The sequence below is a fragment of the Bombina bombina genome, chromosome 12 (assembly GCF_027579735.1).
Source record: "Bombina bombina isolate aBomBom1 chromosome 12, aBomBom1.pri, whole genome shotgun sequence".
Taxonomy (NCBI): Eukaryota; Metazoa; Chordata; class Amphibia; order Anura; family Bombinatoridae; genus Bombina; species Bombina bombina.
This window is the reverse complement of record NC_069510.1, coordinates 1589288-1605574: the sequence shown is the minus strand read 5'-3', so window position 1 is coordinate 1605574 and position 16287 is coordinate 1589288. Positions and strand designations below refer to the sequence as shown.

The 16287-nt window shown below is 40.3% G+C and overlaps 1 protein-coding gene across 1 annotated transcript in view; it reads right to left on the bottom strand.

Moving 5' to 3' along the window:
- Positions 1–16287, bottom strand: part of PRRT1B (proline rich transmembrane protein 1B) — a 169459-nt gene that overhangs the window by 48150 nt on the left and 105022 nt on the right. The window contains exon 3 of the mRNA XM_053696240.1: positions 10771–10899. Within this exon, the coding sequence (XP_053552215.1) occupies positions 10771–10899 (129 nt within the window). The remainder of the gene's footprint in view (positions 1–10770; positions 10900–16287) is intronic.

Below are 16287 nucleotides of genomic sequence, written 5' to 3'. Positions count from 1 at the left end.
GCTCTACAACATATCACACTGCTGCATAAGGTACTTGTATCACTGCATAAAGTGTCTATATATCAGCTCTACAACATATCACACTGCTGCATAAGGTACTTGTATCACTGCATAAAGTGTCTATATATCAGCTCTACAACATATCACACTGCTGCATAAGGTACTTGTATCACTGCATAAAGTGTCTATATATCAGCGCTACAACATATAACACGGCTGCATAAGGTACTTGTATCACTGCATAAAGTGTCTATATATCAGCTCTACAACATATCACACTGCTGCATAAGGTACTTGTATCACTGCATAAAGTGTCTATATATCAGAGCTACAACATATAACACTGCTGCATAAGGTACTTGTATCACTGCATAAAGTGTCTATATATCAGCTCTACATCATATCACACTGCTGCATAAGGTACTTGTATCACTATGCATAAAGTGTCTATATATCAGCTCTACAACATATCACACTGCTGCATAAGGTACTTGTATCACTGCATAAAGTGTCTATATATCAGCTCTACAACATATCACACTGCTGCATAAGGTACTTGTATCGCTCTGCATAAAGTGTCTATATATCAGCGCTACAACATATAACACTGCTGCATAAGGTACTTGTATCACTCTGCATAAAGTGTCTATATATCAGCTCTACAACATATAACACTGCTGCATAAGGTACTTGTATCACTGCATAAAGTGTCTATATATCAGCTCTCAAAAATATCACACTGCTGCATAAGGTACTTGTATCACTGTATAAAGTGTCTATATATCAGCTCTACAACATATAACACTGCTGCATAAGGTACTTGTATCACTATGCATAAAGTGTCTATATATCAGCTCTACAACATATCACACTGCTGCATAAGGTACTTGTATCACTGCATAAAGTGTCTATATATCAGCTCTACAACATATCACACTGCTGCATAAGGTACTTGTATCGCTCTGCATAAAGTGTCTATATATCAGCGCTACAACATATAACACTGCTGCATAAGGTACTTGTATCACTGTATAAAGTGTCTATATATCAGCGCTACAACATATCACACTGCTGCATAAGGTACTTGTATCACTGTATAAAGTGTCTATATATCAGCTCTACAACATATCACACTGCTGCATAAGGTACTTGTATCACTGTATAAAGTGTCTATATATCAGCTCTACAACATATCACACTGCTGCATAAGGTACTTGTATCACTGCATAAAGTGTCTATATATCAGCTCTACAACATATCACACTGCTGCATAAGGTACTTGTATCGCTCTGCATAAAGTGTCTATATATCAGCGCTACAACATATAACACTGCTGCATAAGGTACTTGTATCACTGTATAAAGTGTCTATATATCAGCGCTACAACATATCACACTGCTGCATAAGGTACTTGTATCACTGTATAAAGTGTCTATATATCAGCTCTACAACATTTCACACTGCTGCATAAGGTACTTGTATCGCTCTGCATAAAGTGTCTATATATCAGCGCTACAACATATAACACTGCTGCATAAGGTACTTGTATCACTGTATAAAGTGTCTATATATCAGCGCTACAACATATCACACTGCTGCATAAGGTACTTGTATCACTGCATAAAGTGTCTATATATCAGCTCTACAACATATCACACTGCTGCATAAGGTACTTGTATCACTGCATAAAGTGTCTATATATCAGCTCTACAACATATCACACTGCTGCATAAGGTACTTGTATCACTCTGCATAAAGTGTCTATATATCAGCTCTACAACATATAACACTGCTGCATAAGGTACTTGTATCACTCTGCATAATTTATCTATATATCAGCTCTACAACATATAACACTGCTGCATAAGGTACTTGTATCACTGCATAAAGTGTCTATATATCAGCTCTACAACATATAACACTGCTGCATAAAGTACCTGTATCACTCTGCATAAAGTGTCTATATATCAGCTCTACAGCATATCACACTGCTGCATAAGGTACTTGTATCACTGCATAGTGTCTATATATCAGCTCTACAACATATAACACTGCTGCATAAGGTACCTGTATCACTCTGCATAAAGTGTCTATATATCAGCGCTACAACATATAACACTGCTGCATAAGGTACTTGTATCACTGCATAGTGTCTATATATCAGCTCTACAACATATCACACTGCTGCATAAGGTACTTGTATCACTGTATAAAGTGTCTATATATCAGCTCTACAACATATCACACTGCTGCATAAGGTACTTGTATCACTCTGCATAAAGTGTCTATATATCAGCTCTACAACATATAACACTGCTGCATAAGGTACTTGTATCACTCTGCATAATTTATCTATATATCAGCTCTACAACATATCACACTGCTGCATAAGGTACTTGTATCACTGCATAAAGTGTCTATATATAAGCTCTACAACATATCACACTGCTGCATAAGGTACTTGTATCACTCTGCATAAAGTGTCTATATATCAGCTCTACAACATATAACACTGCTGCATAAGGTACTTGTATCACTCTGCATAAAGTGTCTATATATCAGCTCTACAACATATCACACTGCTGCATAAGGTACTTGTATCACTCTGCATAAAGTGTCTATATATCAGCTCTACAACATATCACACTGCTGCATAAGGTACTTGTATCACTGCATAGTGTCTATATATCAGCTCTACAACATATCACACTGCTGCATAAGGTACTTGTATCACTGCATAGTGTCTATATATCAGCTCTACAACATATCACACTGCTGCATAAGGTACTTGTATCACTGCATAAAGTGTTTATATATCAGCTCTACAACATATCACACTGCTGCATAAGGTACTTGTATCGCTGCATAAAGTGTCTATATATCAGCTCTACAACATATCACACTGCTGCATAAGGTACTTGTATCACTGCATAAAGTGTCTATATATCAGCTCTACAACATATCACACTGCTGCATAAGGTACTTGTATCACTGCATAAAGTGTCTATATATCAGCTCTACAACATATCACACTGCTGCATAAGGTACTTGTATCACTGCATAAAGTGTCTATATATCAGCTCTACAACATATCACACTGCTGCATAAGGTACTTTTATCACTGCATAAAGTGTCTATATATCAGCTCTACAACATATCACACTGCTGCATAAGGTACTTGTATCACTCTGCATAAAGTGTCTATATATCAGCTCTACAACATATAACACTGCTGCATAAGGTACTTGTATCACTGCATAAAGTGTCTATATATCAGCTCTACAACATATAACACTGCTGCATAAGGTACTTGTATCGCTCTGCATAAAGTGTCTATATATCAGCTCTACAACATATAACACTGCTGCATAAGGTACTTGTATCACTGCATAAAGTGTCTATATATCAGCTCTACAACATATCACACTGCTGCATAAGGTACTTGTATCGCTCTGCATAAAGTGAATATCTATGTAATTTTCAACTTGTCTCAACTCCCTATAAACTGCTGTATTATATTTTGCTGAGAACTTAAGTTTGAACCGTACTACTCACAGGGGCCAAATTATCAAGCTCCGATTGGAGCTTGATGCCCCTTTTACCACGTGAGCCTTTAGGCTCACCTTAAACAGCGGTTAAAAGACCGTTGCTCCATAACTCGTCCGCCTGCTCTGAGGCTGCGGTCATCAATCCGCCTGATCCTATACGATCGGGCTGATTGACACCCCCTGTTAGCGGCCAATCTGCAGGGGGCGGCATTGTACAAGCAGTTCACAAGCAGTTCTGTTGCTAGAATCTGTTGGCGCTCTACAAATAACCGATAATAATAATAATAATAATGATAAATGACGACAGCATATGCTGTCAGCATTTATTGATGTGCGTTAGACATGATACGCTACATCGTATTTTGTCCGCTCGCACTTACAGAAATTGGCCCCACAGTCTGTGTCTAGACTGCATTCAAGAATTCATCTGTGTTTGAAATTCATAAAGTGTCTATATATCAGCTCTACAACATATCACACTGCTGCATAAGGTACTTGTATCACTGCATAAAGTGTCTATATATCAGCTCTACAACATATCACACTGCTGCATAAGGTACTTGTATCGCTCTGCATAAAGTGTCTATATATCAGCGCTACAACATATAACACTGCTGCATAAGGTACTTGTATCACTGTATAAAGTGTCTATATATCAGCGCTACAACATATCACACTGCTGCATAAGGTACTTGTATCACTGTATAAAGTGTCTATATATCAGCTCTACAACATATCACACTGCTGCATAAGGTACTTGTATCACTGTATAAAGTGTCTATATATCAGCTCTACAACATATCACACTGCTGCATAAGGTACTTGTATCACTGCATAAAGTGTCTATATATCAGCTCTACAACATATCACACTGCTGCATAAGGTACTTGTATCGCTCTGCATAAAGTGTCTATATATCAGCGCTACAACATATAACACTGCTGCATAAGGTACTTGTATCACTGTATAAAGTGTCTATATATCAGCGCTACAACATATCACACTGCTGCATAAGGTACTTGTATCACTGTATAAAGTGTCTATATATCAGCTCTACAACATTTCACACTGCTGCATAAGGTACTTGTATCGCTCTGCATAAAGTGTCTATATATCAGCGCTACAACATATAACACTGCTGCATAAGGTACTTGTATCACTGTATAAAGTGTCTATATATCAGCGCTACAACATATCACACTGCTGCATAAGGTACTTGTATCACTGCATAAAGTGTCTATATATCAGCTCTACAACATATCACACTGCTGCATAAGGTACTTGTATCACTGTATAAAGTGTCTATATATCAGCTCTACAACATATCACACTGCTGCATAAGGTACTTGTATCACTCTGCATAAAGTGTCTATATATCAGCTCTACAACATATAACACTGCTGCATAAGGTACTTGTATCACTCTGCATAATTTATCTATATATCAGCTCTACAACATATAACACTGCTGCATAAGGTACTTGTATCACTGCATAAAGTGTCTATATATCAGCTCTACAACATATAACACTGCTGCATAAAGTACCTGTATCACTCTGCATAAAGTGTCTATATATCAGCTCTACAGCATATCACACTGCTGCATAAGGTACTTGTATCACTGCATAGTGTCTATATATCAGCTCTACAACATATAACACTGCTGCATAAGGTACCTGTATCACTCTGCATAAAGTGTCTATATATCAGCGCTACAACATATAACACTGCTGCATAAGGTACTTGTATCACTGCATAGTGTCTATATATCAGCTCTACAACATATCACACTGCTGCATAAGGTACTTGTATCACTGTATAAAGTGTCTATATATCAGCTCTACAACATATCACACTGCTGCATAAGGTACTTGTATCACTCTGCATAAAGTGTCTATATATCAGCTCTACAACATATAACACTGCTGCATAAGGTACTTGTATCACTCTGCATAATTTATCTATATATCAGCTCTACAACATATCACACTGCTGCATAAGGTACTTGTATCACTGCATAAAGTGTCTATATATAAGCTCTACAACATATCACACTGCTGCATAAGGTACTTGTATCACTCTGCATAAAGTGTCTATATATCAGCTCTACAACATATAACACTGCTGCATAAGGTACTTGTATCACTCTGCATAAAGTGTCTATATATCAGCTCTACAACATATCACACTGCTGCATAAGGTACTTGTATCACTCTGCATAAAGTGTCTATATATCAGCTCTACAACATATCACACTGCTGCATAAGGTACTTGTATCACTGCATAGTGTCTATATATCAGCTCTACAACATATCACACTGCTGCATAAGGTACTTGTATCACTGCATAGTGTCTATATATCAGCTCTACAACATATCACACTGCTGCATAAGGTACTTGTATCACTGCATAAAGTGTTTATATATCAGCTCTACAACATATCACACTGCTGCATAAGGTACTTGTATCGCTGCATAAAGTGTCTATATATCAGCTCTACAACATATCACACTGCTGCATAAGGTACTTGTATCACTGCATAAAGTGTCTATATATCAGCTCTACAACATATCACACTGCTGCATAAGGTACTTGTATCACTGCATAAAGTGTCTATATATCAGCTCTACAACATATCACACTGCTGCATAAGGTACTTGTATCACTGCATAAAGTGTCTATATATCAGCTCTACAACATATCACACTGCTGCATAAGGTACTTTTATCACTGCATAAAGTGTCTATATATCAGCTCTACAACATATCACACTGCTGCATAAGGTACTTGTATCACTCTGCATAAAGTGTCTATATATCAGCTCTACAACATATAACACTGCTGCATAAGGTACTTGTATCACTGCATAAAGTGTCTATATATCAGCTCTACAACATATAACACTGCTGCATAAGGTACTTGTATCGCTCTGCATAAAGTGTCTATATATCAGCTCTACAACATATAACACTGCTGCATAAGGTACTTGTATCACTGCATAAAGTGTCTATATATCAGCGCTACAACATATCACACTGCTGCATAAGGTACTTGTATCACTGCATAAAGTGTCTATATATCAGCTCTACAACATATCACACTGCTGCATAAGGTACTTGTATCACTGCATAAAGTGTCTATATATCAGCTCTACAACATATCACACTGCTGCATAAGGTACTTGTATCGCTCTGCATAAAGTGAATATCTATGTAATTTTCAACTTGTCTCAACTCCCTATAAACTGCTGTATTATATTTTGCTGAGAACTTAAGTTTGAACCGTACTACTCACAGGGGCCAAATTATCAAGCTCCGATTGGAGCTTGATGCCCCTTTTACCACGTGAGCCTTTAGGCTCACCTTAAACAGCGGTTAAAAGACCGTTGCTCCATAACTCGTCCGCCTGCTCTGAGGCTGCGGTCATCAATCCGCCTGATCCTATACGATCGGGCTGATTGACACCCCCTGTTAGCGGCCAATCTGCAGGGGGCGGCATTGTACAAGCAGTTCACAAGCAGTTCTGTTGCTAGAATCTGTTGGCGCTCTACAAATAACCGATAATAATAATAATAATAATGATAAATGACGACAGCATATGCTGTCAGCATTTATTGATGTGCGTTAGACATGATACGCTACATCGTATTTTGTCCGCTCGCACTTACAGAAATTGGCCCCACAGTCTGTGTCTAGACTGCATTCAAGAATTCATCTGTGTTTGAAATTCACTGCAGCTCTTATACTACATCCCAGTATCAAAACCAGTCCTCTTTTCTGCAGCCTTGAATTTCCTGTTTGCATCTCCTCTACAATTAATCCTTGTCAACACCCATAATGTTCTCTGCAGCCTTGTTCTGTTTCTAACATATTTTCAGTTATATATTTCAGCAAGTTTCATTCATCCTGCATTGTTTCCAGTCTACTGATCTGAGCTGCAACTTTTTCATTCACTATTCTGTAACCTGAGCTCAGAGGCCAGGTGTGTTCATATCCTACCATTGCATTGAGAGTCTGTAACCTGAGCTCAGAGGTCAGGTATGTTCATATCCTACCATTGCATTGAGAGTCTGTAACCTGAGCTCAGAGGTCAGGTATGTTCATATCCTACCATTGCATTGAGAGTCTGTAACCTGAGCTCAGAGGTCAGGTATGTTCATATCCTACCATTGCATTGAGAGTCTGTAACCTGAGCTCAGAGGTCAGGTATGTTCATATCCTACCACTGCATTGAGAGTCTGTAACCTGAGCTTAGAGGCCAGGTGTGTTCATGTCCTACCCTTGCGCTGAGGATCTGTAACCTGAGCTCAGAGGCCAGGTGTGTTCATATCCTACCACTGCATTGAGAGTCTGTAACCTGAGCTCAGAGGCCAGGTGTGTCCATATCCTACCATTGCATTGAGAGTCTGTAACCTGAGCTCAGAGGTCAGGTATGTTCATATCCTACCATTGCATTGAGAGTCTGTAACCTGAGCTCAGAGGTCAGGTATGTTCATATCCTACCATTGCATTGAGAGTCTGTAACCTGAGCTCAGAGGTCAGGTATGTTCATATCCTACCATTGCATTGAGAGTCTGTAACCTGAGCTCAGAGGTCAGGTATGTTCATATCCTACCATTGCATTGAGAGTCTGTAACCTGAGCTCAGAGGTCAGGTATGTTCATATCCTACCACTGCATTGAGAGTCTGTAACCTGAGCTTAGAGGCCAGGTGTGTTCATGTCCTACCCTTGCGCTGAGGATCTGTAACCTGAGCTCAGAGGCTAGAGGGCCTATCTATCAAGCTCCGAAAGGAGCTTGATTCCCCCGTGTTTCTGGCGAGCCCTCAGACTCGCCAGAAACAGCAGTTATGAAGCAGCGGTCACAAAGACTGCTGCTCCATAACCCTGTCCTCCTGCTCTGAACAGGCGGACAGACATCGCCGGAATTCAACCCGATCGAGTACGATCGGGCTGATTCACACCCCTCTGCTGGCGGCCGATTGGCTGCGAGTCTGCAGGGGGCGGCGTTGCACCAGCAGCTCTTGTGAGCTGCTGGTGCAATGCTGAATACGGAGAGCGTATTGCTCTCCGTATTCAGCAAGATCTGGCGGACCTGATCCGCACTGTCGGATCAGGTCCGCCAGACCTTGTTAAATAGAGGCCTAGGTGTGTTCATGTCCTACAACTGCACTGAGGGTCTGTAACCTGAGCTCAGAGGCCAGGTGTTTTTATATCCTACCACTGCACTGAAGGTCTGTAACCTGAGCTCAGAGGCCAGATGTGTTCATGTCCTACCACTGCACTGAGGGTCTGTAACCTGAGCTCAGGTGTGTTCATGTCCTACCACTGCACTGAGGGTCTGTAACCTGAGCTCAGGTGTGTTCATATCCTACCACTGCACTGAAGGTCTGTAACCTGAGCTCAGAGGCCAGGTGTGTTCATGTCCTACAACTGCACTGAGGGTCTGTAACCTGAGCTCAGAGGCCAGGTGTTTTTATATCCTACCACTGCACTGAAGGTCTGTAACCTGAGCTCAGAGGCCAGGTGTTTTTATATCCTACCACTGCACTGAAGGTCTGTAACCTGAGCTCAGAGGCCAGGTGTTTTTATATCCTACCACTGCACTGAAGGTCTGTAACCTGAGCTCAGAGGCCAGATGTGTTCATGTCCTACCACTGCACTGAGGGTCTGTAACCTGAGCTCAGGTGTGTTCATGTCCTACCACTGCACTGAGGGTCTGTAACCTGAGCTCAGGTGTGTTAATGTCCTACCACTGCACTGAAGGTCTGTAACTTGAGCTCAGAGGCCAGGTGTGTTCATGTCCTACCACTGCATTGAGGGTCTGTAACCTGAGCTCAGGTGTGTTCATGTCCTACCACTGCACTGAGGGTCTGTAACCTGAGCTCAGAGGACAGGTGTGTTCATGTCCTACCACTGCACTGAGGGTCTGTAACCTGAGCTCAGAGTCCAGGTGTGTTCATGTCCTACCACTGCACTGAGGGTCTGTAACCTGAGCTCAGGTGTGTTCATGTCCTACCACTGCACTGAAGGTCTGTAACCTGAGCTCAGAGGCCAGGTGTGTTCATGTCCTACCACTGCATTGAGGGTCGGTAACCTGAGCTCAGGTGTGTTCATGTCCTACCACTGCACTGAGGGTCTGTAACCTGAGCTCAGAGGACAGGTGTGTTCATGTCCTACCACTGCACTGAGGGTCTGTAACCTGAGCTCAGAGTCCAGGTGTGTTCATGTCCTACCACTGCACTGAGGGTCTGTAACCTGAGCTCAGAGGCCAGGTGTGTTCATGTCCTACCACTGCATTGAGGGTCTGTAACCTGAGCTCAGGTGTGTTCATGTCCTACCACTGCACTGAGGGTCTGTAACCTGAGCTCAGAGGACAGGTGTGTTCATGTCCTACCACTGCACTGAGGGTCTGTAACCTGAGCTCAGAGTCTAGGTGTGTTCATGTCCTACCACTGCACTGAGGGTCTGTAACCTGAGCTCAGGTGTGTTCATGTCCTACCACTGCACTGAAGGTCTGTAACCTGAGCTCAGAGGCCAGGTGTGTTCATGTCCTACCACTGCATTGAGGGTCGGTAACCTGAGCTCAGGTGTGTTCATGTCCTACCACTGCACTGAGGGTCTGTAACCTGAGCTCAGAGGACAGGTGTGTTCATGTCCTACCACTGCACTGAGGGTCTGTAACCTGAGCTCAGAGTCCAGGTGTGTTCATGTCCTACCACTGCACTGAGGGTCTGTAACCTGAGCTCAGAGGCCAGGTGTGTTCATGTCCTACCACTGCACTGAGGGTCTGTAACCTGAGCTCAGAGGCCAGGTGTGTTCATATCCTACCACTGCATTGAGGGTCTGTAACCTGAGCTCAGAGGCCAGGTGTGTTCATATCCTACCACTGCATTGAGGGTCTGTAACCTGAGCTCAGAGGCCAGGTGTGTTCATATCCTACCACTGCATTGAGGGTCTGTAACCTGAGCTCAGAGGCCAGGTGTGTTTATATCCTATCACTGCACTGAGGGTCTGTAATCTGAGCTCAGAGGCCAGGTGTGTTCCTTTGTGCGATTAACCCCAGTAAACCGAGGGGGCAAATAGTAAGGGCACACACTGAAAGACTCAAACTCTCATGGGGTTATTTGTAAAGAAATATGATTTGCCCCCCAGAGAACCAAATGAGGAACCCCTAGCAAATAAAATAGATCTGTTGCTCCAGTTCAGAAGCTCTCTTATCTCACCTCGTGGGAGTAAACCACAGCTATGATCCCCGTCAAGAAGCAGCAGAATATCATGACCAGCACAGACTCTACCATGTAATCCTTGGTTCTTACTTCTGGAGAAGAGGACATCGGCAGGGCCCCGTCATTCTGCAGAGAGAAAGCGTTAGTATATGTTCTATAAAGCAGGAGGGGGTCTATGTAAGGAATTGTAAATCCACAGCCCACTAATGTGTATCACTAATGCTTACCTCTAATGTGTAATGCTGATGTGTATCACTAGTGCTTACCTCTAATGTGTAATGCTGATGTGTATCACTAGTGCTTACCTCTAATGTGTAATGCTGATGTATATCACTAGTGCTTACCTCTAATGTGTAATGCTGATGTGTATCACTAGTGCTTACCTCTAATGTGTAATGCTGATGTGTATCACTGGTGCTTACCTCTAATGTGTAATTCTGATGTGTATCACTAGTGCTTACCTCTGATGTGTAATGCTGATGTGTATCACTAGTGCTTACCTCTAATGTGTAATACTGATGTGTATCACTAGTGCTTACCTCTAATGTGTAATGCTGATGTGTATCACTAGTGCTTACCTCTAATGTGTAATGCTGATGTGTATCACTGGTGCTTACCTCTAATGTGTAATGCTGATGTGTATCACTAGTGCTTACCTCTGATGTGTAATGCTGATGTGTATCACTAGTGCTTACCTCTAATGTGTAATACTGATGTGTATCACTAGTGCTTACCTCTGATATGTAATACTGATGTGTATTACTAGTGCTTACCTCTAATGTGTAATGCTGATGTGTATCACTAGTGCTTACCGCTAATATGTAATACTGATGTGTAATGCTGATGTGTATCACTAGTGCTTACCTCTAATGTGTAATGCTGATGTGTATCACTAGTGCTTACCGCTAATATGTAATACTGATGTGTATCACTAGTGCTTACCTCTCATGTGTAATGTTGATGTGTATTACTAGTGCTTACCTCTGATGTTTAATGCTATTGTGTAGCACTAGTGCTTACCTCTGATATGTAATACTGATGTGTATCACTAGTGCTTACCTCTGTGTAATGCTGTTGTGTATCACTAGTGCTTACCTCTGATGTTTAATGCTGTTGTGTATCACTAGTGCTTACCTCTGATATGTAATACTGATGTGTATCACTAGTGCTTACCTCTAATGTGTAATGCTGATGTGTATCACTAGTGCTTACCGCTAATATGTAATACTGATGTGTATCACTAGTGCTTACATCTGATATGTAATGCTGATGTGTATCACAATAGCATTAAACATCAGAGGTAAGTACTAGTAATACACATCAACATTACACATTAGAGGTAAGCACTAGTGATACACAACAGCATTACACAGAGGTAAGCACTAGTGATACACATACCTCTAATGTGTAATGCTGATGTGTATCACTAGTGCTTACCTCTAATGTGTAATGCTGATGTGTATCACTAGTGCTTACCTCTAATGTGTAATACTGATGTGTATCACTAGTGCTTACCTCTTATATGTAATACTGATGTGTATCACTAGTGCTTACCTCTTATATGTAATACTGATGTGTATCACTAGTGCTTACCTCTGCTATATAATACTGATGTATATAACTAGTGCTTACCGTTAATATGTAATTCCGATGTTTATCACTAGTGCTTACCTCTGATATGTAATACTGATGTGTATCACTAGTGCTTATGTATCACTAGTGCTTACCGCTAATATGTAATACTGATGTGTATCACTAGTGATTACCGAAAGTGTGTAATGATGATGTGTATCACTAGTGCTTACCTCTAATGTGTAATGCTGATGTGTATCACTAGTGCTTACCTCTAATGTGTAATGCTGATGTGTATCACTAGTGCTTACCTCTGATATGTAATGCTGTTGTGTATCACTAGTGCTTACCTCTGATATGTAATGCTGTTGTGTATCACTAGTGCTTACCTCTGATATGTAATGTTGTTGTGTATCACTAGTGCTAACCTCTGATATGTAATGCTGTTGTGTATCACTAGTGCTTACCTCTAATGTGTAATGCTGATGTGTATCACTAGTACTTACCTCTAATGTGTAATGCTGATGTGTATCACTAGTACTTACCTCTAATGTGTAATGCTGATGTGTATCACTAGTGCTTACCTCTAATGTGTAATGATGATGTGTATCACTAGTGCTTACCTCTAATGTGTAATGATGATGTGTATCACTAGTGCTTACCTCTAATGTGTAATGCTGGTGTGTATCACTAGTGCTTAAATCTAATGTGTAATACTGATGTGTATCACTAATGCTTACATCTGATGTGTAATGCTGTTGTGTATCACTAGTGCTTACCTCTGATATGTAATGCTGTTGTGTATCACTAGTGCTTACCTCTAATGTGTAATGCTGATGTGTATCACTAGTGCTTACCTCTAATGTGTAATGATGATGTGTATCACTAGTGCTTACCTCTAATGTATAATGATGATGTGTATCACTAGTGCTTACCTCTAATGTGTAATGCTGGTGTGTATCACTAGTGCTTAAATCTAATGTGTAATACTGATGTGTATCACTAATGCTTACATCTGATGTGTAATGCTGTTGTGTATCACTAGTGCTTACCTCTGATATGTAATACTGATGTGTATTACTAGTGCTTACCTCTAATGTGTAATGCTGATGTGTATCACTAGTGCTTACCTCTAATGTGTAATGCTGATGTGTATCACTAGTGCTTACCGCTAATATGTAATACTGATGTGTATCACTAGTGCTTACCTCTCATGTGTAATGCTGATGTGTATCACTAGTGCTTACCTCTAATGTGTAATGTTGATGTGTATCACTAGTGCTTACCTCTGATATTTAATGCTGTTGTGTAGCACTAGTGCTTACCTCTGATATGTAATACTGATGTGTATCACTAGTGCTTACCTCTGTGTAATGCTGTTGTGTATCACTAGTGCTTACCTCTCATGTGTAATGCTGTTGTGTATCACTAGTGCTTACCTCTGATATGTAATACTGATGTGTATCACTAGTGCTTACCTCTAATGTGTAATGCTGATGTGTATCACTAGTGCTTACCGCTAATATGTAATACTGATGTGTATCACTAGTGCTTACATCTGATATGTAATGCTGATGTGTATCACTAGTGCTTACCTCTAATGTGTAATGCTGATGTGTATCACTAGTGCTTACCTCTGTGTAATGCTGTTGTGTATCACTAGTGCTTACCTCTGATGTGTAATGCTGTTGTGTATCACTAGTGCTTACCTCTGCTATATAATACTGATGTATATAACTAGTGCTTACCGTTAATATGTAATACCGATGTTTATCACTAGTGCTTACTTCTGATATGTAATACTGATGTGTATCACTAGTGCTTATGTATCACTAGTGCTTACCGCTAATATGTAATGCTGATGTGTATCACTAGTGCTTACCTCTGATATGTAATGCTGTTGTGTATCACTAGTGCTTACCTCTGATATGTAATGCTGTTGTGTATCACTAGTGCTTACCTCTGATATGTAATGTTGTTGTGTATCACTAGTGCTAACATCTGATATGTAATGCTGTTGTGTATCACTAGTGCTTACCTCTGATATGTAATACTGATGTGTATCACTAGTGCTTACCTCTGCTATATAATGCTGATGTGTATCACTAGTGCTTACCTCTAATGTGTAATGCTGATGTGTATCACTAGTACTTACCTCTAATGTGTAATGCTGATGTGTATCACTAGTACTTACCTCTAATGTGTAATGCTGATGTGTATCAGTAGTGCTTACCTCTAATGTGTAATGATGATGTGTATCACTAGTGCTTACCTCTAATGTGTAATGATGATGTGTAGCACTAGTGCTTACCTCTAATGTGTAATGCTGGTGTGTATCACTAGTGCTTAAATCTAATGTGTAATACTGATGTGTATCACTAATGCTTACATCTGATGTGTAATGCTGTTGTGTATCACTAGTGCTTACCTCTGATATGTAATGCTGTTGTGTATCACTAGTGCTTACCTCTGATATGTAATGCTGTTGTGTATCACTAGTGCTTACCTCTGATATGTAATACTGATGTGTATCACTAGTGCTTACCTCTGATATGTAATGCTGTTGTGTATCACTAGTGCTTACCTCTGATATGTAATACTGATGTGTATCACTAGTGCTTACCTCTGATATGTAATACTGATGGGTATCACTAGTGCTCACCTCTAATGTGTAATGCTGATGTGTATCACTAGTGCTTACCTCTAATGTGTAATACTGATGTGTATCACTAGTGCTTACCTCTTATATGTAATACTGATGTGTATCACTAGTGCTTACCTCTTATATGTAATACTGATGTGTATCACTAGTGCTTACCTCTTATATGTAATACTGATGTGTATCACTAGTGCTTACCACTGATATGTAATACTGATGTGTATCACTAGTGCTTATGTATCACTAGTGCTTGCCGCTAATATGTAATACTGATGTGTATCACTAGTGATTACCGAAAGTGTGTAATGATGATGTGTATCACTAGTGCTTACCTCTAATGTGTAATGCTGATGTGTATCACTAGTGCTTACCTCTAATGTGTAATGCTGATTTGTATCACTAGTGCTTACCTCTAATGTGTAATGCTGATGTGTATCACTAGTGCTTACCTCTAATGTGTAATACTTATGTGTATCACCAATGCTTACATCTGATGTGTAATGCTGTTGTGTATCACTAGTGCTTACCTCTGATATGTAATGCTGTTGTGTATCACTAGTGCTTACCTCTGATATGTAATGTTGTTGTGTATCAATAGTGCTTACCTCTGATATGTAATGCTGTTGTGTATCACTAGTGCTTACCTCTGATATGTAATACTGATGTGTATCACTAGTGCTTACCTCTGCTATATAATGCTGATGTGTATCACTAGTGCTTACCTCTAATGTGTAATGCTGATGTGTATCACTAGTACTTACCTCTAATGTGTAATGCTGATGTGTATCACTAGTACTTAGCTCTAATGTGTAATGCTGATGTGTATCACTAGTGCTTACCTCTAATGTGTAATACTGATGTGTATCACTAGTGCTTACCTCTTATATGTAATACTGATGTGTATCACTAGTGCTTACCTCTTATATGTAATACTGATGTGTATCACTAGTGCTTACCTCTGCTATATAATACTGATGTATATAACTAGTGCTTACCGTTAATATGTAATACCGATGTTTATCACTAGTGCTTACCTCTGATATGTAATACTGATGTGTATCACTAGTGCTTACCACTAATATGTGTTACGGTGCCAACAGTGTACCAAGGGTTAGTACCAGATGAACAATGTCTTGCATACAGAACCAGCAATTCACAACCCCAATCGGTTCCCCCTCAAACATGAGACCAAGCTCCACATTTCAGGTTTCAAAACAGAATGTATTTATTAAAGGCTGAATGCCTAGTATTTATACAGGTTTTGACCCCCCCAGATGGGGTTG